The sequence below is a fragment of the Trichosurus vulpecula genome, chromosome 2 (genome assembly GCF_011100635.1).
Source record: "Trichosurus vulpecula isolate mTriVul1 chromosome 2, mTriVul1.pri, whole genome shotgun sequence".
Taxonomy (NCBI): domain Eukaryota; kingdom Metazoa; phylum Chordata; class Mammalia; order Diprotodontia; family Phalangeridae; genus Trichosurus; species Trichosurus vulpecula.
The window spans coordinates 104,119,775-104,143,820 of NC_050574.1; the positions used below are offsets into that span (position 1 = coordinate 104,119,775).

Genomic DNA, 24,046 nt, shown 5'->3' on the forward strand with positions numbered 1-24,046 from the left:
CTGCCTCCCCCGCGCCTTTCTGCACTGAAAAGGTGTGGAAGGAGCAGAGAGGCGCTCTGGTTCCGTTTCCAGCTGCGTTTACAAGCTGGAGCAGGCACGTGCTCCGGGCGCTGGCCAAAGCGAACCCTGCTGCCTCCACTGCTTTCACCAGTCCTACTGCAGGCACTGCCTCCGCTGCCTCTAGCGCTCCAGTTGCCACCGCCGTTGCCGCCGCCACCACCGCGACTCCTGCTGCTGCTGCTGCAGGGGCAAGGAGAGCCTGGAAGGTGCTGGAGGCACTGAGAGCGGATGTGCCGGCCAGCAGCAGCTGGGCCGAGGAATTACTAGTGCAGGTGTCAACGCACCTGGTAAGCCCACCTTTTTTCTCTTCCTTTCTTTCAAGCTCCTCGCTTATTAGTATATTTCTAAAGCGCAGGGAACCCCCTTCCCCCAATCTGAGAGTGAAGGGAGAGAGGGTCTGTGTGTGTGTGTGTGTGTGTGTGTGTGTGTGTGTGTGTGTTTGTGTGGTGTTGGGTGAGGGCACAGAGGAAAAGGGGAGCGGGGGCGGCCCGGGGTGATGACCATGAGTCTTTTGCAGACACAGGCACTATGAGGTCCGTTAAGTTTGGGAAAGTCACCCTGGGAGGACGTGTGTTGCCTGAATAGGAAATGAATTCCAAGTCAGTCTCTGGTGGGTACATACAGTAGCACTGTCCCTCCAGTGGGAGATATATGAAGATCCTTTTGATTTTATTTGCATAATTGAGGGATTTAAGCAGTCTCATTTCCATAGAAAACGAACTAAAAAAAAATAGGAGAAAACCGCCTGAGATAAAGAAGGCATTGAGAGCCAGTGTATCTTCTTCCCTATGCATACCGATGCATATGCACCACACCGTATTTGCAGTGCTGGAATGAATGGTGTGTCTTTTTTTGAGAGGATTAGGTCGCTGCCTGTCAGATAAATGGACTGATATAGCTCACTCTAGTGAATTCACGGTTGAAACAGGCTCTGGATATTACAGTCTGAAAGGTCTTTCTTGAGCCCTTTGCTGAGACGGTGAGTGGGAGGGGCATGCTTTTTTTTTTTTTTTTTTTTTTTTTTTTTTTTTTTTTTTACGTTTTGCTGCTTGGTAAATTGACTCCTCTGGGACTGAAGATCTGGAACCTGTGGGCCTTTGACCTTTAGTCTCTATTTTGATGCCAAAAACGCATCAAGACTAGGGCTCCTTGATTTAACTTCTCCAGAATGATGATTCAGCCAACTTCAACTTGGTGACAGGGTGCACCGCGAGACAAAGACTGAGACCGAGAAAGGGTTCCTTACAGTTGAATTCTGAGAATTAGAGGTATCCTGTGAAGTCGTGTTTCCGGATGTCTCAAAGCAAAATCTAAAGGCTAGGGTGTTTTGAGTGGTTGGGGCTACAGGTGGGTGGGGGAGGTTGAAAGGAATGGGTTAGCTATAAGGAGCTTGGGGCAGGCAGAGGGTTCAGGCTTGAGCTCAAGGACACCTTAAGACACTGTAGGTACATAGAGTCAAATGTATCAAAATTACTTCCGGATAGAGGTTGTCCAAAAGCGGACATCTTTCTTTTTTGGCGGGGGGAGGGGTTGAAGTTGAATCCAATGTTAAGTCTATTAGGGTCAAATTGGATTAGGTGACCTCTGAGGTCAATTGACATTGCAATTTTCGTTCTTTTGGGGGTGACAATCAGAGGTGAGAATTTCCATGATGAGAAGTAAACTAGGGTTTTGTTTCTGTCCCAATGTCTTGTTGTGTTGTGCGGGGGGGTCTGGGTGGGCAGGAAGGGAGAGAATGTTGAAGGAGTGAGCTTGGAGACTGGAGATCCTTGGTAGAGGTAAGATTGCAGAGAGCAGAAGATACATTTCACTTTAAAGCAATTCAGGACAAACCTGGGTAATAGGGGCTGAGAGAAGCAGGGGCTCCCTTGAGGGATTGCTAGCCTCGGCATTTCCTTTCTTCTCCGTGGTTGTCAGCTCCGGTCACCAGCTTTCTGAAGAAAAGAAAAAGCCAGTGGCAACAGCTACTGTGTTCTTTGTGCAGGGAGAAACCTTCATCTCAGGGCAGCCCCACTTGTGGGCTCTATTCGTGAGAGGAAAGCAGGACAATACTCCCATGTTCTGGAATCTATGGGGACCACTAGGAAACACCTGATTCAGGGCTCTTCTCAGTTTCAATAAATGAGCATCTTCTTGGCTGTATGCGCGTTTTCCACGGTTGGACTCGATATTCGGGTTCCTAAAGGGACTCAATGTGCCACTTGGTGGCACCAAAAAATTGCGCTGAAGAACTCTGTTCTCTATAAATACAAACTGCCTCCCCTCCCTTGTTCTCTCCTCTCCCCTCCCTTTCCCTGCCTCTCTCTTTCCTCTCTCTCCCAGCGCGGGGGGGATAGATGCACAAGCTGCTCGCTGCTGGCTCCGGCATTTTCGCGCCTTGATCGGAGTGGGATTTAAACCTGCCGGCGGAGCATTAAAGGGTCAAACACGGCCCTGGGCTCCCAGCTCTGCGGCCGCTTACTAGGGCAATCTAAACTTTGTGGAGGGATGTCAGACCGTCTCTCGCTGGCGAAGCAATAGTGGGTAAGCTATTCGTCTGCCAATCTCCTTTCCAAGGAAGAAAGCAGAAACCCCGGGCTTGGTGGGGAGAGGTGAGGGGGGAGCAAGATGTTCTAAAAGCTTCTGTTAGGTGATAGAGACAAGGCGGGGGGTGCGAGAATGAGGGGTTGTAGAGTCCGCTTCTTTCCTCTTCCCCTTGACGTTCTTCTCCATACCTGTTGGGAGGAAAGGCAGTTATAACTCAATGGCAGGGGGGAAAGTGGAGAAGAGTGAAGGGGTGGAATGGGGGCAGGGGCCGGAATATAGACCCAGAGCCACCTCCTACATCAGCCCTTTCACCTTTGGGGAGAGCGATGCTCTTAGTAAGACAAACTAGATTCATCCAAGTTCTGGTATTAAGTCAGGGAAGCTCAAGGGGAAAGGAGAGAGAAGAGAGGATCACCCCCAAATAGATTCACTCGGAAATGGCAGAAGCAGCTCGATGCAGGAAGAAGACAGACTGCGAGCAGTGCTGAAAGCAGATCTTAAAAAGCTGGCTCTTTCAACCTTATGGCTGGGGATGTCCCCCATTATCCCTCCTCCACCGGCTAGGTGCCCTTCTGCTCTTTCCTCTCCCTCCCTGTTTCCCTACTGAAATCTATCGACGTATTTTTCAATTTAAAAACAATGGTGCTAATCCTGGAGAGATAGCGTGCAGCACGCAAGCCAAGAGCAAATGAGGCTGCAGCTCCGCTGAGACAGAAAGAGGTCCGGGAAGAGAACTAGGGATGCAGTCGAGGCCAGGTGTAGCCAAGTACTAAAGCGGTGCATAGAGCATTATCTGCATTTGAGGTGAGGGGCAGTGAAGGCTCCTAGAGACTTTTAAAACAGTGTTTTAAGCCATCTGATTGCGACGAGGATGTCAGTTTCCCTGCTGTCTTCCGCAGGATCCCTGTGGTCTTTAAAAAAAATAAAATAAAAGAGAGGTTGAAAAGCTTTTTTTGTGACGATGAGTTTAGTTTTAGTGCTACTTCATTTGAACTGAAGAGCCTAATGGCAGAGAAGACAGAAAGTATCCATTCCTTTGCTTCACACGGATGAAAAGACACATGAGAATTTGAGGCATACCACCCCTCTTTTCCCTCTCAGCCTCTCCTTTCATTGTTTCAATATCCAGGATCTGGTTTGGAGCCATCTCCCTCAACCAGATTCAAGTACCCCAAGAGGGCACTGTAATGTGACCAGAGTAACTCTTCAGGCACAAACACAAAAAAGATCTTTACAGAGTCTTCCTAGCTATCAGCACATGGAAGTATATTTTTCAGATCTTTGAAGTGCACCACTTTACCTTCTCCTTCAATGCCTATTTTGTGACATTCTGGTGACACTCTCCTGGGCACCTTCGATAGGATCCAGGATAGACAAATCATGGCCATCTTGACAGCCAAACTACTTTTCCTCACCAAAATACATGGGAAAGAAACTTCTATATATCCGCCTTACTTTTCTTTTAATTCTTTTCTGTTCTATTCTGTTCATTTCCTATTTCTTCTCCTCTCCTGTCCTCCCCCCACCCCACACACACAGCTCAAGTTTTCTATTGTGAGGGAAATCCCCCCCCCTCACTTTACTAAGATCCATAGACTTTTTAAAAATTTAGGTATGTCTGTTTTCGTATGAACAGAAGAGTATTTGAAAAGGAAGGATCCATACTGTGGGTTTCTTTCATTAGTTCTCTAGCTTGGTGCTGGAGTCTTATGTTAAGCCCCTGTTTTATATGCTGGGAGGCTATTCAGTACATCGGACAGCTCCCTGGGTGACCCTCTTCTTTTGCAATTACCAGGAAGAATTCTAACAGGAAAAAGACTCTTAGCTTACTGCCTCTGGTAAAATACAAAAAGAGCAGTGACCCCAAAATGAATATAAAGTCCTTCCTAGAAATTCCCACTCAAGATATCAATATATATGGTCTAGTAGGGGACCTCCTTTCATTGAGCAGAGAATCTTCAACAATCAGTTGTTTCACAATATTTTAGCAGAGATGATTCAGTAACCCTCAGGTGAAACAGATCCTTTCCACTCTGCAGTATTTAATTAGTGCAAATCAAATGATGTTTTGTTTTGTGGTCTGGGGTATATCTCAATCTTTCCCTCAGTCCTCTATCTTACTTTTCATGCACAGATATTTACCTCTGATTACCCCTTTCATTCCAGACTTGGGTTGTATGTATTATACTGCACATCAAGGCATAAACTGGAAAAATTGAACTACAGAATTGAGACCTTCTCTCAAAGATTGATATGTCTATAGAAAAGAAATATTAAAATTGTTGGATCAATTTTTGAGTTTTCAGTCAGAAGTTTATTATAGCAGTCATAGTTACAAATATGACAAAGACAAAAATATCACAGTAAAAAATCATCTTTGTTTCTTCCATATTTAAAGGACTTGAATGATAATAGGCTTTTTAACACTATTTTGTCTTTTCAGAAAGGTATGATGGCTTTATCAAAGTATCTTTTGGCTTTCTCTGGTGAACATTCCAAGCATTTGATGTGGGATAAACTGAGTGGAAATGAAAAAGTAGTTGATTGCTGTGGAAAGCCAATATTAGATAAATCCAGTCGGGGGAAAAGTCTATTTTTGCACTCACTTTCTTCTGTGCTTGGTGTACTCATGGGGATAAAACATGGATCTTAATAATAAATATTTAAGAAACATTCCGAAATGTTTTGGTTCACTCAATTATTACCCAAGTTGTATGTGTATACTTTTATGCTTGATGATGACACATCTTCAAGTTAATATAAACTGAATTTGCAAGATGTGCTGTCTTCTGTATTTTAAATACCTGATATCCTTTGATCTATCCAGAGTGAGCCCTGTAACTAACGTAATGATTAATTCCATTTGGCATACTATTTGTTATGCTAAAGACTTTTGCTCAACACCAAAATATGTTTACAGCCTGTCATAAATAACATGATGTAGTGGAAAGAACACTGGTCTTGTGGTGGGGGACAGGGACTGCACTTGAATACAGCTGTGGTCCAGTCACTTAACCACTCCAAGGCTTAGTTTACTCATCTATAAAATGGGACTATACTTCTTGCACTCCCTTTGTCATGGGATTGTTGGAGGAAAAGGAAGAAAGCATTTTGTAAATCTTCAAAGGCTATACAAATATGAACTTTTCTTCATATTATCAACCCAAATCTAGCCACTGTGGCCAAAAGTCATCAAATCCTATAAGAAGCAACATGTGATGTCTCACAAATCAATTTAGCGAATATCTATTAAGTATCTTTTATATAAGGTACTGTGCTAGACACTAGATAAAGATGAAGCACACTGTGTCCCTGCAGACCTTACAGTCTACTGGGCTTATTGGGTCTAAAGAAAAGAAAAAGTTTCTCCCTTTGTTAAGCAATTATTGGGTGCCTGCAGATGCAAAGGACAAAATGTTTAATTTCATTTGCTGATAATTTTAACATAGTCTTTAATATATGTATGCAAATACTAGCAGATAGGTCATAAAATGAAAATTGTTGAGTCATTTAGTTCTTTACATACAGCATTACATTTGAATCTGATAAGGGTCCTATAAAGTAGGTAGTCAAAGAATTATAGCATCCATTTTACAAACAAAAAAATTGGGGGTCAGATAAATGATGTATACCAGTGGACACATATTTGAGCAATGTTGTAACTTGGACCAAAGACTCTCATTGCCAACTATCATTTTTGTCCTTCTGCACGACAGGTGTCTTATCGAACTACCAAATTACTTGTATATATAACCTTACGTTAAAGTAAAATTATCTGGAAAATAAAAAAGAATACTTAGTTACAATTAAAATGCATATTTTATGTAGAACGAATGCTATGTATATTATAGAGATTAAATATTAAAAAGAAATTAACTAACTATAAAATGATTCTCTCATTTTTTTTCTACCCACAGAGTTAAAAAAAATGCACTTCCTAGCTCTTGTTATGTGCCACTGGATATAAACATACAAACTTAAGTATTATGAGAAAACCCTAAAAACCTCATCACCTCATCACTGTTATTGCACAAGTGGTCACTGTAATAATAACATAACCTATTTAAATTCATAATATTTTGTAGAATAATTTTTAAAATTACAAGTTTAATTTGCTTTAATAAGCAGAAATGCAGTGAAGCTCCTTAAAGTCCTGAAAGGCAAGTGAGGTTTATGATTCTTCTTTTATTTCCAGAATTTCAAAATTTGCATTGATTTTATTTGTTATTGAAAGTCATTCCATTCTGCAGAATTCTCACATTTTAGTTATAGTCATACTTCAAGGATACATTTAAACTGTATTAAAATGAACAATTTATCAAAAGGCATCATTTTTATTCTTATGGTTCTTTTTGGGTACTTGGAAACAGCTGGTGGATCAGAGTCACTTCCATTAATTATCTTAAATTTGAACACCTTAAATGAAAATGTAATATCTTTGCAACTTGATTGAGAAAACAATGAAACCAGAGTTATTCTTGGAAATTATTGCCTGAATCTTTCAAGAAAATCTCAACACGTAATCATGATGATTTTTTTGAAAGAAGATTGTTTGGATTAAATTCATTAGATCATTGGTCCATATAACTAGTGATTCATGAATTGCCCTATACAGTAGGATTACATTTGATGCTGATAAGAGCCAGAACCCAAGGAAAACACCATTAAAAGGGAAGGAGTCATAAAATGAGCTATAATGAAATATAAAGAGAAAGAAAGGATAAAAGCACACTAATATATGCAAATCTATATACATATTACTGATTCTTTCTGTTTTTACATAATAATGATTGCAAGATATCTAACTCCACTCCAGTGGAACATTCCTACATAATAAAGAAAATCTTTAGAAAAATAGTTAATATGGTAATCATAGCTGCCAATGTATGGAAGATTCTACTTCCATAGTCTCTCATCTCCTTACTGAGTAAAAGGACATGTATTTTGTTACCTGTTCCTTGGACTGGGATTAATTTTTTAATAGTTATAGATAAATTCACTTTTAAAAAGAACTCTTTGTTTAAAATATCATAAAATGTCATATATTATTCTTCTGGTTTTGCTCATGTAATATTTCATCATATATTGGGACATACGAATCTTCCTATGTTTTTTTTTTCCAAATTGTTCACATTTATCATTTTTTTTATTCCATAGGGTAAAGCCAGAGGACTTCAGTTTTCTAGGGAACAGTTTCACCATATTTTAAGTCATCCACTTTCCCTGAGTTTATGAGGATTTAAAGTTACCCTCATGTATACTCTTGAATTTGTGGACAATCTTGATAATGCAGACCTACTCATAGAAATTATGACTATAGCCACTTAATGTGACAGTAGCTCCCTACCACTTCTTCATTTTTACAAATATCCATGCACCCTGATTATATGAAAGAATTTTCCCTGCCTGTTGTAGTCTTCTTCCCCTCTCTTTCAACTGTTTTCTTCAGATCATCAAGTTGTAAGAGAAACACTCCCAGACTTTATTTAATTGGACTCCCTCTATAAACTATGATGATGATTAGGTTCAGAGGGGACAAATTTATATCTAGCCACATTTGAATAGAAGAAGTTTATCCTTGTTTACCAGTTTATGATTGTCTAATCATGTTTATCTGATTAAGCTTCTCTTCTCTCCAAAGTTTGAACTCCAAAATTTTTCTGCAGCTCTGACTTTTTCATCAGGAATGCTTGGGAGTCTTCTATTTCATTAAAGGCTTATTTTCCCCCCTTGTAGTATTATATTCAATTTTTCTGGGTAAATTACTCTTGGCTGTAAGCTCATAGATTTTGCCTTCTAGACTATTATATTCCAAGTTCTCCACTACTTTATAGTGTTGGTTGCTAAAACATGTATGTTTCTGACTGTAATTCCTTAGTATATGAATTCTTTCTTTCTAGCTGCTTGAATTATTTTTTTCTTTGACTTGGAATGTCTGGATTTGGGCTATAATATTATATATTACTGTGATATTCCTTTTGGAGTTTCTTTAAGGAAGTGACCCATGGATTTTTTTCTATGTTTCTTACTGTAGAATTTTTTTATATTTATATACCAAGTCTGTTCCCCATTGCCTAATTAATAGGCATAATTATATTAAATATCTATTCTTTCCACTGTGACTAGATTTGTTCAGTCATTTTCAGTCATTCTTGACTCTTCTGGAGCCCATTTTGACTTTTCTTGGTAAAGATATTGGAACAATTTACCATTTCTTTCTCCAGTTCATTTTACAGATGAGGCAAACAAGGTTAAGTGACTTGCCCAGGGTCACACTGCTAGTAAGTGTCTGAAGTCAGATTTGAACTCAGGAAGATGAGTCTTCCTGACTCCAGGCTTGGCACTTTATCTGCTACACCATTTAATCTACCTTAAACACAGATGTCATCCTACCACTTCTTCACTCAAAATCATTCTCATTGCTTTCTAAATAAAGGCTAGCCTCACTTCCAATCCAAAGTCCACCACAATATGGAAACACATTCTCTTTCCAATCTTATTTCACATTTCCTGGCCTGCAGTCTCCTGTGCACAACTGCCTATTATACATCTCAAATGCAATTTTCCAGAGACATCTAAAATGCCAAATGTGCACAGCTGAACTCATTATCTTTCTTTCACAAACTTCTTTATTACTGCTGAGAGCACCACCTTCCTTCCAATCACCCAAGCTCGCAGCCTAGATGTTATTCTCAATTCCTCACTCTCTTTCACCACCTATATCCAATCAGTTGCCAAATGTTCTCAATTTCACCTTCATGGTACCTCTCATATATGTCCTCTTTTCTTTTCTGACACTGACAACACCCTGGTGTAGGTTCTTATCATTCCAAGTCTGTACTTTCACAAGTGTCTTCTGGTGAATATCTCTGCCTCTATTCAGCTATCAGATCAATCCTACTAAAGCACAGATATAAAAATATCAATCTCCCATCATTAAATTCCAGTGGCTTTCTATTACCTCTAGGATCAAATATAAAATCCCGTTTTGCTTTTAAAGCCCTTCTGACCCACTCCTACCTTTCCAGTCTTAGCTTAGTCCCTTCCAAGTACTCTGTGACCTAGTGATGCTGGGCTCCTTGATGTCCTTCATGTAAGGTACTTTATCTCCTGACTCTGCATTTTCTCTTGGTCTGCCTCATGTGGGGAATTTTTATCCCTCCATGTGAGAATCTCCTGGCTTTCTTGGCTTCTCTGGCCTCCCTCAAGTCTCAATTAAAATCCCACTTTCTGAAGAAACCTTTCTGGATGAAACTTAACACTAGTCCATCTCTCCCTCTCACCCCCAATATGATCTCTATTTCATCCAGTTGTCTTTCCCATTAGACTATGACCTCGGTGAGAACATGGGTAGAATTTGGGTTTTGTTTGCATCCTCAGTGCTTTACACAGTTTATTTTTTAGCACACAATGACTTCATAATAGATTCTTGTTGAATTTATTCTGCATTACTTCAATATTCTGCACTCTAATGAAACTGGAGCATTACATGCTCTTCATATATGTCTTATTATTTTCTGCCTCTGCATCTTTACTCATGCAATTTCATAAGCTTGTAATATCCACATCCCTTCTCCCAGGCCCCCTCTCTGCTTGTTGAAATCTCCCCACCAGCTAATCATACCCAGATCAAATGCTACATTTTCTGTGAAGCTTCCCTTTTGTCATGAATAAAATGATGTCATAGAGAACTTTTGATTTTCCCAGGTCCAAGAGGGTGTCTCACAGAAACCAAGGTCATTGGATCATAGAGAAGGGAGATGTTCCCAGTTATTATCACTTTAATTTGAGGAGCCAAAGATGAGGGCCATGTTAGAATACTATTCAATGAATGCAAAAACAAGGAGTCAGTGGAATAAGAAGCAGACATAATGGAGGGTACAAGATCAAAGTACTAGTTAGTGACAATTGGATATCTGGAAGGTGAAAGAACATGGCTTTTCACATTAGAGATTTACTAGCTTAGCAAATAACCCTAGGCAATTCACCTAGCCTCCCTGTTCTTTAGTTTCCTCACCCATAAAATGAGGGAGTTGGAATTAATCTTCTAAGGTACTTTCTAACTCTAAATTCTATTTTCTAATATTCTAGGTTCCTAAACTTATGTGTCTGTCCTATTTAAAGCAAGGGGAAAATAGGATAAATTTGCTTAATATGAATTTAGTGACTAAACAGGATATAGAAAGGGATCTAAAAACTATACCATGAAAGGATTGGAACTGTGCACTTCACTACATGTAAACTAACATGAATATGATCCTAAGTTGTCTTCATAGGCATACAATGAACAGTGGGAAAGAAGTTTAAGCCTGCATTGTGGAGATAAATAGTACTCAGTAATTAAATTAGAATAGGTAACCTAAATTGCATCCTTTTTATTGCTTTGCTAAAGAAACCTATTTCCAGGCTTAAATGGCTAGTAAATTACTTGTTTTAATAATTTACATGAATTTAGTAGGTTAAATTCTACCACCGTGACTTTTTATTAATATAAGAAATTGCATGTTTTTGATGACATATTTTCAATGAAAACTATCTCCTTCTTCCTGTGCATATACATAGTTGCTAGTCTTGCTAACAAGGTCACAGATGTGTGCTTCAGATATGCCCAATAATTTTGCTTTGTTTCAGTGTATAAAGCTTTTAGTATCATTTCCCTCATAGACTCTCTTATCTGTTGTGTGCATTTGTTTTGAGGAGTGTACTTCAATGGCATAAAAAGATCATTATGTGCATGCACATGCACATTTGCGCGTGCACGCACACACACACACACACACACACACACACACACACACACACCTCTCTGACTCATGATCAGGGCAGTGCTCAGACAAAGAAAATCATTTAGTATTTAATTTCTAAGGTATATGGTATGCCTATTTAGTTATTTAGTTATATAAGAATCCCAGTCCTAAAAGATCACCATTCTTGGAGAACATTAAAGTAAAGGTGATGTTATAGGGAAATCACAATTGTCTGATCACTGATTGTGGTATATGATAACTTTTTTGCTTATGTAAACACATAAGTGAAATACATGAAATGAATTACCTGAAATGCTTTGACAATCAGGTTCACGAAGTGCTTGATTTTCTATAGGATACAAAATAACCTGGTTTATAATTTATATTTTATATATTAATATTTTATTTTAATAGTACTTATACAGTACAGAGGCTCACTAAGTGAAGATATGCTTTATGCACATAAAATGAGGAATGTCTTATAATGTCTGTTATAAAATACTAGGGATGCCATCATGATGATAATAAGAAGAATTTATATAGCATTTTGAAGTGTGCAAATAATTTTCCATGTACTATCTCATTTTGAGCTACTCTAGACAACCATGTGAGGTTAGGCACTTGAGGTATTTTCATTGTTATCCCCACTTTGCATATGGATAAACTGAGAGTCCAAAAGGTTAAATGACTTGCCTTTGATCACTCAGTTAACCACAGTCAAAGGCAGGACTGGTCTTGGACTCTGCGACTTCAATGCTGCCACTAGATCCATCTCTGCTGCCTTCCACTTCTTTTTTCTTTTTTAGTATTTTATTTTTCCCCAGTTACATGCAAAAAATAATTTTCAACATTTGTTCTCAAAGCTTTCAGTTCAAAATTCTTTCCCTTTCTGCCTTCCTTCCCCAACCCCTATTCAGAAGGGAAACAATTTGATATAGGTTGTACATGTGTAGTCACGCAAAAAATTTCCATAATGTGTGTGTTGTGAAAGAAAATACAGACAAAAAACTCAAGAAAAATAAAGAAACTTGAAGAATGTTCTTCAGTCTATATTCAGACAACAGCAATTCTTTGGAGATGGTTAGCATTTTTCATCATAAGTCCTTCAGAGTTGCGTTGCATCATTGTATTGCTGAGAATAGCTAAGTCATTCATAGCTGATCATATTACAATATTGCTGTTTCTTTGTACACAGTACATTTCACTTTTCATCAGCTCCTGTAAGAATTTCCAGGTTTTTCTGAGAGCATCCTGCTCATCATTTCTTATAGTACAATAGCATTCCATCATAATCACATACCACAGTTTGTTCAATCTTTCCCCAGTTCATGGGTATCCCCTCAATTTCTAATCCATTACCCCAAGAAAAAGAGCTGCTATAAATATTTTTGTACATATAGGTCCTTTTCCTTTTTTAAAAAATCTCTTTTGGAATACAGAACTTGTGGTATTGCTAGATCAAAGGGTATGCATGGTTTTATAGCCCTTTGGAAAAATTGCTCTATAGAATGGTTGAATCAGTTCACAACTCCACCAGCAGCACATTAACAACATTTTCCCACATCCCCTGCAATATTTTTCATTTATCTCTTCTGTCCTATTAGCCAATCTAATAGGTATGAAGTGATGCCTTAGAATTGTTTTAATTTGCATTTCTCCAATCAATAGTGAGTTAGAGTATATTTTAATATGACCATAGATAGCTTTTATTACTTCATCTGAAAACAGACCATACTTTTGATCATTTATCAGTTGGGGAATGGGTCTTATTTTATTAATTTTGACTCAGTTCTCTATATGTTTGAGAAAGGAGGCCTTTATCAGAGAAACGTGCTTCATTTTTACATTACTTTTGATTACTGCACTTGCCTACATCCTATCCTCCTCCTCTCTTTTTCTATTCTCTCTCTCCTTTCACCCTGCCCCTCCTCAAAAATGTTTTGCTTCTAACCATCCCTTCTCCCAATCTGCCCTCCCTTCTATCACCTCCCCCTTTCTTTTACTCCCTTCTCCTACTACTTTCCTGTAGGGTAAGATGGATTTCTGTACCCAATTGAATTTGTATGTTATTCCCTCGTTGAGCCAGTTCTAATGAGAACAAGGTTCTCTCATTCTCTCTCTCCTCTCCTTCTTCTCCACTATAAAAAACAAAACAAAACAAAACAAAACAAAACTTTTTATTGCCTCTTTTATGTAAGAAAATTTACCCCATTCTGCCTCTACCTTTCTATTTCTCCTAGTACATTCCTCTCCCCTCTTAATTTTTTTCTTAGATATCATCCCTACATATTCAACTCACACCTGTGCCCTCTGACTATATATTCTTTTAACTACCCTAATAATGATAAAAGTGTTATGAATTACAAATATCATCTTCCCATGTATGAATGTAAACAGTTTAAACTTATTAAATCCCCTATGATTTTCTTTTCCTGTTTACCTTTTTATGCTTCTCTTATGTCTTGTATTGGAAAGTCAAATTTTCTATTCAGCTCTGGTCTTGTCATCAAGAATGCTTTAAATTCTTCTATCTTATTCAATGTCCATTGTTTACCCTGAAGGATTATACTCAGTTTTGCTGGGTAGGTTATTGTTGGTTGTAATAGTACCTTTTTTGACCTCGAGAATATAATATTCCAAGCCCTCTGATTCTTTAATGTAGAAGCTTCTAAATCTTGTATTATCCTGACTGTGGCTTCTTGATACTTGAATTGTTTCTTTCTGGCTACATGAAATATTTTCTCCTTGACCTGGCAACTCTGGAATTGGGCTATAATAATCTGGGCAGTTTTCATTTTTTAATCTCTTTCAAGAGGTGATCAGTTGATTATTTCAATTTGTATTTTACTCACTGGTTTTAGAATATCAAGGCAGATTTCCTTGATATCACAAATCATGATGTCCAGGCTCTTTTTTTGATCATGGATTTCAGGTAGTCCAATAATTTTTAATCATCTCTCCTGGATCTATTTTCCAGGTCAGTTGGTTTTCCAATAAGACATTTCACATTGCCTTCTATTTTATTTCACTCTTTTGGTTTTATTTTATTGTTTCTTGATTTGTCACAAAGTTATTGTCTTCCATTTGCTCCATTCTAATTTTTAAGGAATTATTTTCTTCAGTGAACTTCTGGATCTTTTTTTTTTTTCATTTGGCCACTTCTTCATTTTAAGGCATTTTCCTCCTCACTGGCCTTTTGTACCTCTTTTGCCATTCGGCCTAGTCTGTTTCTTAATGTGTTATTTTCTTCCATACTTTTGTCTCCTTTACCAAGCTGTTGACTTATTTTTCATGGTTCTCTTGAATCATTCTCATTTCTCTTCCCAATTTTTCCTCTACCTCTCTTACTTAATTTTCAAAATCCTTTTTGAGCTCTTCCATGGCCTGAGACATATTTTTATTGGAGGCTTTAGATGTAGAAGCTTTGACTTTGTTGTCTTCTTCTGAGAGTGTGTTTTGATAGTAACTTTCTATAGTTAGAGTATTTTTTCCATTGTTTGCTCATTTTCCCACCTGATTAGTTGACTTTTAACTCTTTACTAATGTAGGGCTCTGCTTTCAGTGTGGAAGACATACTTTCCCAAGCTTCAGGGTTTTTGTGCAGTTGGTTTTCCCCTGTCTGTGGGTGCAGGGCATTACAGTTGCCATTATATATATATTTTTCCCATTAATTTGCCTAGTGCTTTAACATGACTATGCTGGATATGACCATTGAGCATAGTTATGAGAATATGTTCCAGGTGTCAATGTTGCTTATATACTGATCTGCTTTATCAATTTCAAAATGTGATTCAATTAGGATAGCTTTATATCCAAAATGGGGGCAAATAAAAGCCCAGATGTTACTGATACACTAGATTTCATGAAGGTCACTAAATATTACCCAGCATTGGATGTGTTAAGTGATTTTCAAAGTAAAGCGAGTGGGAGTAGGATTGTGCATATTCTTAGATATGTACATACTAATGCATAAGTAATGAATTAAAGAATAAATAAATGAAAAGACATTTAAGTACCTCCTATGAGTGGAATTCTGAAGATTCCAATGCATAAGCAAGGACCATCCCCTTCTTCAAAGAGTGTACATTCTAATTCAAAAAGTGAACTTTAGATTTTAATTCAGAGAGTTAAATATAACTATATACCTATCATTACAACTTAATGAGCTGCAACTCATGATCAGAAGATGCTGATGGAAAGGCAAACCTTATTTAAAAAAGACATTAGACAAATATGGTGGCAGAGTAGCACTTCACATGAAGAAAATATACACTTTTGTGGAATTTTAAAAAATCTGACTATGAAGGATAGAGAGAAAAGTTCTTTGAATTGACAAAGACAAAAAAAAACAGGATAAATTTCTTTTTCTTTTTTGAAATTTATTTATTTTTGTTTTCAACGTTCACTTTTATAAGGTTTTGAGTTCCAAATTTTCTGCCTTCCTCCTCTTCCCTATCCCTGAGATGGCATGTAATCTGATATGGGCTACAATCATATTACATTAGTCATGTTGTGAAAGAAGAACCAGAACTAAAGAGAAAAACCACAAGAAATAACAAATGAACAAACAAAAAAGAGAAAATAATATACTTCAATCTTCATTCAGACTCCATAGTTCTTTCCCTGGATGTGGATAGCAATAAATTTCTTTTTCAAAACCATAATGTTTCAAATAATCTCAGGTTTTTCCTTGAAAGAAAGATTCATCTTTTTAAAAAACAATAATATTCTTCTGATGATATTATATAAATAAGTCAGAGTACAAATACTCTCCAATGAATTAAAGTTTCAAGTTGCCTGAAGAGCAATAGAGAGGCTCATCATGGGTTGGGTTGGCTTTAAAATACTACCAATGAAGAACTGCACAAGAGAAGTGGCATAAATATCTCATTGGAGAGATCAGTGACAAGAAAAGAATGTGGGCTGAGGATGTGACAAGAATGAGGGATAACCAAAAGAAAGGCCATTTGCTCAATTGATTTACATGCAATGGCAAAAGAACTAAAAGAACCTTTCTTTCCTAGTATGATGGGTGGCACCCCTGTGGAAGATATATTGTAGGACATAGAAACATGGAGTGAAGGCACAGTGATGAAGTCTTTACCACACTCTTGGAGAGAGTATCTATATGAATAAGATCCCAACTTTATCAAAGTATCAGTGTGACTCATTATTAAAATATGGCAATGGAGAATTACAGCTCATTCGAAAGTAAATGATTACATATTAGGGAAGATGAGTATATTTCACATAAAGAATAAATTCACTTATATGGAAATTCACAAATATAAAAGGGTAAATATGTTAGAAAACATTTTATGATAATCAAAAGAGAGAGAAACAGAGGCATAGAGTTATGGGAGCCTACAGATCAGCAGACAACCTGGAAGAATAGGATTGGGTTTCTACCATAAATAAAAGATACTCATTTGGAGACTGGATACAGTTTTATTGCAGAACTCCAATAATACAATCATCTTAGAAAGAATATCCATTTCCTACAAGTATAGCATTTGAAAAAAATTTTTTTTTCTTGTATTATTGATTTTTTTTCATTCTGAAGGTAGAGAAAAAGATGTACTATACTATTTGGGAATTGTGAATTGTAAGAGGTGAGTTGGGTGAATTAGGGTAGAAACCTGGGAAGGCAGCTGCCATGTCATCTTAGTTGAGAAGGAAGGGAATGTTAGATATTATCTTCCAAGTGCCTTGTAGGAGAGTGAATTAAAGAATGCATTGAAGGATGGGATCCCACTGCCTGAGATATTAAATAGGATGTTGGTTCAAAAGGATAGGAAGTTCTCAAGTAAGAGACGGTGTTTTATGTCATACTGCTTCTATTCTTCCATAGTCATTCTTTTTTAGTTGTTGTCAATGAGTTTATATTTTAACTCAATGCTGTCCTTGACTGTAATATCTCTTTCCTTGGCAAATAACTTTTTTATTAAGGCACTTCAATTTCTTTTTGCTCCCCTTTTTGTGGCAATTGGTTTACATTTGTTAAACATATTTAAATATTTGTTGCTTCTTTTTTCTCTCTTCTTTTTTCTTCTCTATCTCATTTTATTCATCAATAACCCCTTTGAGTAGATCAGAAAGGAGCTATTTTAGCTGTATCAAATATATTTTCTCATTTTTATTTTTCTAGCTTTCTACTTATTTTTTCTCTAACAAATTGGTGGTCTGACTATATATGACAGCTGATTCTGAAATAACTCCTACATCAGTAATGAATTGTTGCTTTTCTTTAAAAATAGAATAAATTTTGCTTTTGGGCTATTATTAAGTGTTCACTTTAGTGCTTTCTGATTCCTTATATAAAGAAAAAACCTTGTGATATGTAAATATGAAGTTTCTATGTATTCTACAAAACTTTGACCTCTCTTGATTTTGAAAAAACATCTTGTTTCATTATTACCAACATATTTCTTGTGGTCTTCAACTTTTCCTAATTTTGTATTAAATTGGTTCCAAATAAAAGTATATGTTGATTTTATTTGGAGTATCTTTTCTTTGTATGATTTTCCTACCTCTTTTATCTTCTATAGAAGATGTTGTGTGTGTTACAATTATTTTCATTGCTTACATAAAGCAGTATAATACAAGTTGATACAATATCCCATGAAAATATGTCTCTTAATGCCTTTGGGCATCTAAAATCTGTCAACACTTTTATTTGCCTATGTGAAGAGAATCTGTGAACCATCATTTCATTCAGCTGCAAATTCTGTCTTCTCATTTCATTTGCAGAGAAAATGTCTCAAGAAGGATTTAATTCATATTTTCTTCTAGTAATTTGTATTCTCTTTATCACTAGACTAGCTCACAGTTTGGTTAAAGTTTATAGATAATCTAAAACAATCTTATTGTTAATACCCTTTTATTTCCCTTTCTATGATTACTACAGAAATAGAAGGGGTCAACACTGGACTGATAGCTATTTTGTATTTTTATGTTTTTTCTTTGGTTGCCAAGGCCAAGAAATTAAACATCAATTGGCCAACCTGATGCTGATAACTTTTTCGATGCTTAGCTAGGCTAGTTCTCAGAAATGAGTCTTTTTGTACTTTTTATGATTGAAATTTCAAACCTTTTCACTGTGCTATAAACTACTAGACTTTAAACTCAATGCCCATAGTTTTCCAGAACTTGGGGTTACTTTCACATCATGACGATGCATTGTCCAAGTGGGTCTTTGTCGACCATGTAATATGTCAGTCAGTGAAGCTAATATAATCAGATGGCATTACAAAAAAAAAAACACAGTGTGTTGTCCTATTGTTCTCTTCCAAGTTCAGAACACTTGTAGAATTGCATTCACTCTATGGTGCCACATTTTGTTAAGGATGTTGAAAAGCCAGAAAGCATTCAAAAAATTCCAATCCAGAAGGGAAGGGATCTTCTGACTATGCCATATGAAGATAATTTGAAGGAAATGAAGATGTTTGATTAAGAGAAGACAAAACTTAAGGGAAACATGATAACTGTATTTTAGTGTTCTTGGTTTTATTATGTGAAAGAGGGCTAAGATTTATTCAGCTTGGCCAGGACGTGCAGTGCTACAAATAATGAATAGAAATCACAAAGAGGGAGCTTTTGGCTTCATGGATAGAAATATTAATGAGAAGTTAAAATTACATGAGAATAAAATGGTATCACTTAGAAGGTTATAGGTTCTCCAACAATTATAATATTCAAGTAAAAGAAGGATAAACACTTGTTTGGTATGTTGTAGAAAAGTTGCTTATTCGTGTATGGTTTGGACTAGTTGGCTTCTAAAGTTGATTTCAACAATTAGATTCTACAATTCTTTGACTTTAAATTCTTGATAGGATTTTCATAGGAAGAAAAGGAGGGAGAAAGCTTTTATGTTATAGACAAAGGTGGGGTGTTAGTACGGAGTAACATATGCTGATTATGCCAGTATTACTGGATAATAAAATTAGTATACAAGAGACCTGGGGAATTAATGAAGAAAGACAGTTTAGAAGAGTGAAAAAGAGAAACTAAAATCTCCCTACTTACTCACCAAAAAAATGAATTCTCCTACTATGGAAATATTGGGATAGGAGCTCTCTTGGTAAAAAAAAAAATCATGTTATATTGGGCATAATTTCCATGTAACTATGATGCTGAGAAAGAGTCTTAGTTGTTGCCCCATTGGCTTGGAATTGTTATTTGGAATTTTCATTACAAAAATGAATGTTTTCAAATTATATGAGTTGATTTTTAGTACATTTAAATCTGTACAGCAAGTAATGTTTCTATTATACCAATTTTTTATATCTATATAGTATATAGTTTCTATTTTATCTGTGTAATGGAGTTTCCTTTATAGCTATACATCACCACCCATTCCATAAATAATAATATTGACTCAAAGCCAGTACTAATATAATGCATCAATTTTGTATTTGCATTTGTTACCTGCCAAATGAACTATGGCTCTAGAGCATAGCAAGACATTTTATTAAAGCTGTTCCCTTTGTATGTACCCCACTCCTCCACCACTCATACACACCCAGTGGAAAACGAGCCCCTGGAGGGTGGAGATTGAATTGTATCATGTTTTTGTATCCCCACCATCTAATACAGTTTCTTGCACACAGTAAGCAATTGCTACATCTTCCTTGAAGTGAATTGATACAGTGGGATTAATTTGTTGTACACACACACACACACACACATATACATACATACATACAGACAGACAGACAGACAGACATATGTATATATATTTATATATACTTGTCTCAGTTTTGTAAGTCTTATCTAAAATACTTCTTTTTAATGATATTCAGAGATTGAATGTAGAAACCAAATAAAGCTAATGAGCTGCTTTTAATCTCTTCTATTTCTTTGGTAGACCCATTACGGGAATTGGAGTGTTTTTTTTTTTATATTGGAATAATGAGCTAGCTTTTCATAAATAACCAGTGGCCTTAGTGTCTTCTTTTTGCTTCAGCTAGTTGGCTTGAGAAATTTTTCACATTTGTCTTGAAAATAAGTACTGTACCCATATACACACGTTTTGACCTAAAATATATATAAACCTTCCTTCAGGCTTAAGGGAAAGAAGAAATAAGGCCTAAAACAAAAACAGATATATTCAGATACATTTAATTTCTTTGTTTTTTTTTTCTTTCTTTCTGGCATGTCTACACAATGCCCATATATTAAGTTGAAATTCAAAATTTGTTAATGTCAGTTTCAGTTCTACAGATTGCCAACTGTATAGATATTTAGAAACATCCTGCTTTTCCTTTTTTGTGTATGTGGTCAATATGGTTAAATACATTTTTAATATGTTGATTTTGGGAACTATAGAATGAATTGATGCTTCGAGGGGAGCAAAGGAATCCCTAGATATGTAGATTGAGTCAAAACTAATGTTGGCACATGTGAGTGAGATAGCGAAGGCCTCTCATGAAATCTAAAACTCAGCTTTCTACTTAAGTTTTTCTGTAAGACAAGTTAGTGACAGTGGGAAGACAAGTTAGTGCTCATGGGAAGACAAGTTAGTGACCATGGGATCCCCTGAGAATAAGAATAGGACACAGGTTGCTTACATCCTGTGTATTTACCTAAGGGAGAGGAGCCCGAAAGAAAGGATAGATGCAAACATCTGGCTGGAAGGCCAGATGTGAGAAACATTTGGGAAAGACCAGGAAGATGTAAGAATGGTGGGAGAATAGGCTCAACATCTGTTACAGATGTAAGAATGGTGGGAAGGTTAGGTCTGCCACCTGCTTGTCAAAAATAACCACACCATTCGTTCATTGTCATTGTCACTGGTGTAGACTTATCACGTTCCAGATTGTACCCTCAAGACTCGTGATTTTGAGCTGAGAGGAAGAGGGGGAGAGAAAACTGTGGTTAGGGTCCTATAAAGGAACCTTAATTTTCTGTGCTCAGCATGCTCTGATACTGAGAGGACCTTAGTGCTCTTTGTGCCTGAGTTGCCCTTTCCTGTGGGATTGTAATAAAATCCTTTCTACTGTCTACCTGAGATGCCTCTGATTTTAATTCATCAACTGTCCTACACATATGTAATAGAATTATTACCATTATCACTGGTGAATAAACACTGCAATTTCTTTTTACATATCTTGAATACTTCTTAGTTAGATAATTTCAAATAAATTTAAAATTGCTGAGTAAAGTAGAACAGGGGACCCTAGGATTTAGAACTGAAAAGGACGTTAGTTATCATCTAGTTCAATCTTTTCACTGTGACTAGGAAAGTAAGCCCTGTAATTGTGAAGAAACTTGTTCAGTGTCACAAAGGTAGTAAGTAGGAAAATTGAGATCCACACACAGGTTCCCAGATTCCAAATTCAGTGCTTAGGCAAACACAAAAGACTTTTGATAAAATGCCTTTAAATATTGTGAATTACTTAGTTGGCAGCACTTTTTAAGAAATTGGACTGGGTGGTGGCTAAAAAAAATATGCCTTCTTCCCTGCCATTTAGGCTTATGTAGATAAGTGTATTAATGGCCATACCAAATTGTTGACTTGGAAGATGTTACCAAACTCAAATGTTTATAGTATCGCTGGTGATTCTGATGTGGTCTGTAAAGTTAGATTATAAGAATTTTAAGAAGCCACTGTTTCAGAAACACTGTTAAGGGTTGAACAAATGTCTTTATAGTTCACATGTGTCCTAACAGACATAAAATGTCTCTGAGGATTTCATAGTTTTCATAGCTCTCGGAAGTCACTCATATTCTGAATTATTTTGTCCTCTGTGATCCGCTTGAATACATAAAATTTACATTAATAATTTATGGTGTGTATCTATTATACACTGGATGGCTTACCAGATAGTGTAGCATAATGAAAGGATCAAAGGATTTGGAGTCAGAAGACTAGATTTGAGGCCTAGCTCTGGATTTACTGACTACGTGCATATGGATAGACTATTTCACCTTGATCAACTCAGTTTCCTCATATTTAAAATGTGAATAATAGTAGCTTCTCTGCCTCTCTTACAGGGATGTTGGAACAATCAAATGACATCTGTGAAAGTATTTTGCAGAGTATAAAGGCTCTACATAGTCTGGTTATTATTATTATCTGTGCCATAGTTTTACTCCTAGTCTGATATCTCTCTTTCCCTATCACTAACCACAAGTTCCTCTTGCCATATGTCAGAATAACAGCTAGTATTTACATAGTACTTACTATGTATCAGGCCCTGTGCTAATCAATTTACAATTATCTCATTTGATTCTCATGACAGCCCTGAGGGGGAGATACCATTGCTATTATTCCCATTTTAAAGATGAAGAAACTCTGGCAAACAGAGGTTCCGTAATTTGGCCAAGGTCACCCAACTAGTAAATGTCTGAAGCTAGATTTGAATTCATGTCTTTCTGACTATCACATATTATCTACCATACCACCTAAAGACAAATTAACATGAATTTGGAGTTATTTGTTCTTTTGGATTTTCCATGCCACTGCTATCCCTGAGCCATTATTTCCATGATCGTGATGTGAATTCATAGCTAAAGCTAAAGACCTATTTTTTTCCTTTTCAGGTTATGAAGATTATGATCATCTATCTAATTTCACACACTTGGTGCCCTGGGAGACCATGGAGGTTCTTTAGAGCACAGATGGAAATGGATGGTTAAGTCCCTGATTATCCATACATTTTGTCCAGCACTTTGGTTGATTATAACTTTAAAACATTTTATTACAACATGTCACCTCTATCGGCTTGAAACTTATTCTTAAAATGGTCCTTTTGTTGTTCCTGGCAATCCTGCTTTTGAAGGAAGATGCTGGTAGGAATGCTGGCTTTCTGGTTTCTGCGCAGTCCAATGAGAGGAGGGTGGTTGCTCATATGCCCGGTGATATCATCATTGGGGCTTTATTTTCAGTCCACCACCAACCTACTGTGGACAAGGTCCATGAAAGGAAATGTGGAGAAGTCAGGGAACAATATGGCATTCAGAGAGTGGAGGCCATGCTCCACACCCTGGAGAGGATTAATTCAGACCCAACACTGTTGCCTAATATTACATTAGGCTGTGAAATAAGGGATTCCTGCTGGCATTCTGCTGTGGCCCTGGAGCAGAGCATAGAATTCATAAGGGACTCCCTCATTTCTTCAGAAGAGGAAGAGGGCTTGGTGCGCTGTGTTGATGGCTCCTCCACCCCATTCCGCTCGAAAAAACCCATAGTTGGAGTGATTGGCCCCGGTTCCAGCTCTGTGGCAATCCAGGTCCAGAACTTGCTCCAGCTTTTCAATATACCTCAGATAGCATACTCAGCCACAAGCATGGACTTGAGTGACAAAACATTGTTCAAGTATTTCATGAGGGTAGTTCCATCAGATGCCCAACAGGCTCGGGCCATGGTGGACATCGTGAAAAGATACAACTGGACCTATGTTTCTGCAGTGCACACAGAAGGTAAATTTCTATTATGTCAAGAGATGATACCTTTCTAAGTCATTGACAACATCTAGCCTTCCTATTTATAATATTGGCACCTACAAAGTTAAATGTAATTACTGCTTACTCTTCTGGCTTGGACTCAGCTGTATAGATGGTTAAATGAATTTAAACATTAGAAGTAGCATTCATTTTAATTTTCCATAGTGTCACTTCAAAGTCAATTAGAAGAACTGCCCAAAGGTAAAATTACTTCATGCCGTAGGCAGAATGTTAATATTAGTGGCCTGTAGAGAATGAAGAGCAAA

The 24,046-nt window shown here is 37.0% G+C and overlaps 1 protein-coding gene across 1 annotated transcript; it reads left to right on the plus strand.

Annotated features, from left to right (window-relative positions):
* The first annotated feature begins 247 nt into the window (after window positions 1–247).
* Window positions 248–23,794, plus strand: LOC118836705 (metabotropic glutamate receptor 5-like). The gene is made up of 2 exons (XM_036743915.1): window positions 248–347; window positions 22,878–23,794. The coding sequence occupies exon 2, from the start codon at window positions 23,078–23,080 to the stop codon at window positions 23,792–23,794; it is 717 nt and encodes a 238-aa protein (XP_036599810.1). The 5' UTR covers window positions 248–347; window positions 22,878–23,077.
* The last annotated feature ends 252 nt before the right edge of the window (window positions 23,795–24,046 follow it).

What these genes read in the sequence shown, in the direction of transcription:
- LOC118836705 (XM_036743915.1), top strand. Translation starts at nt 23,078, where the DNA reads ATGGTCCTTTTGTTGTTCCTGGCAATCCTGCTTTTGAAGGAAGATGCT.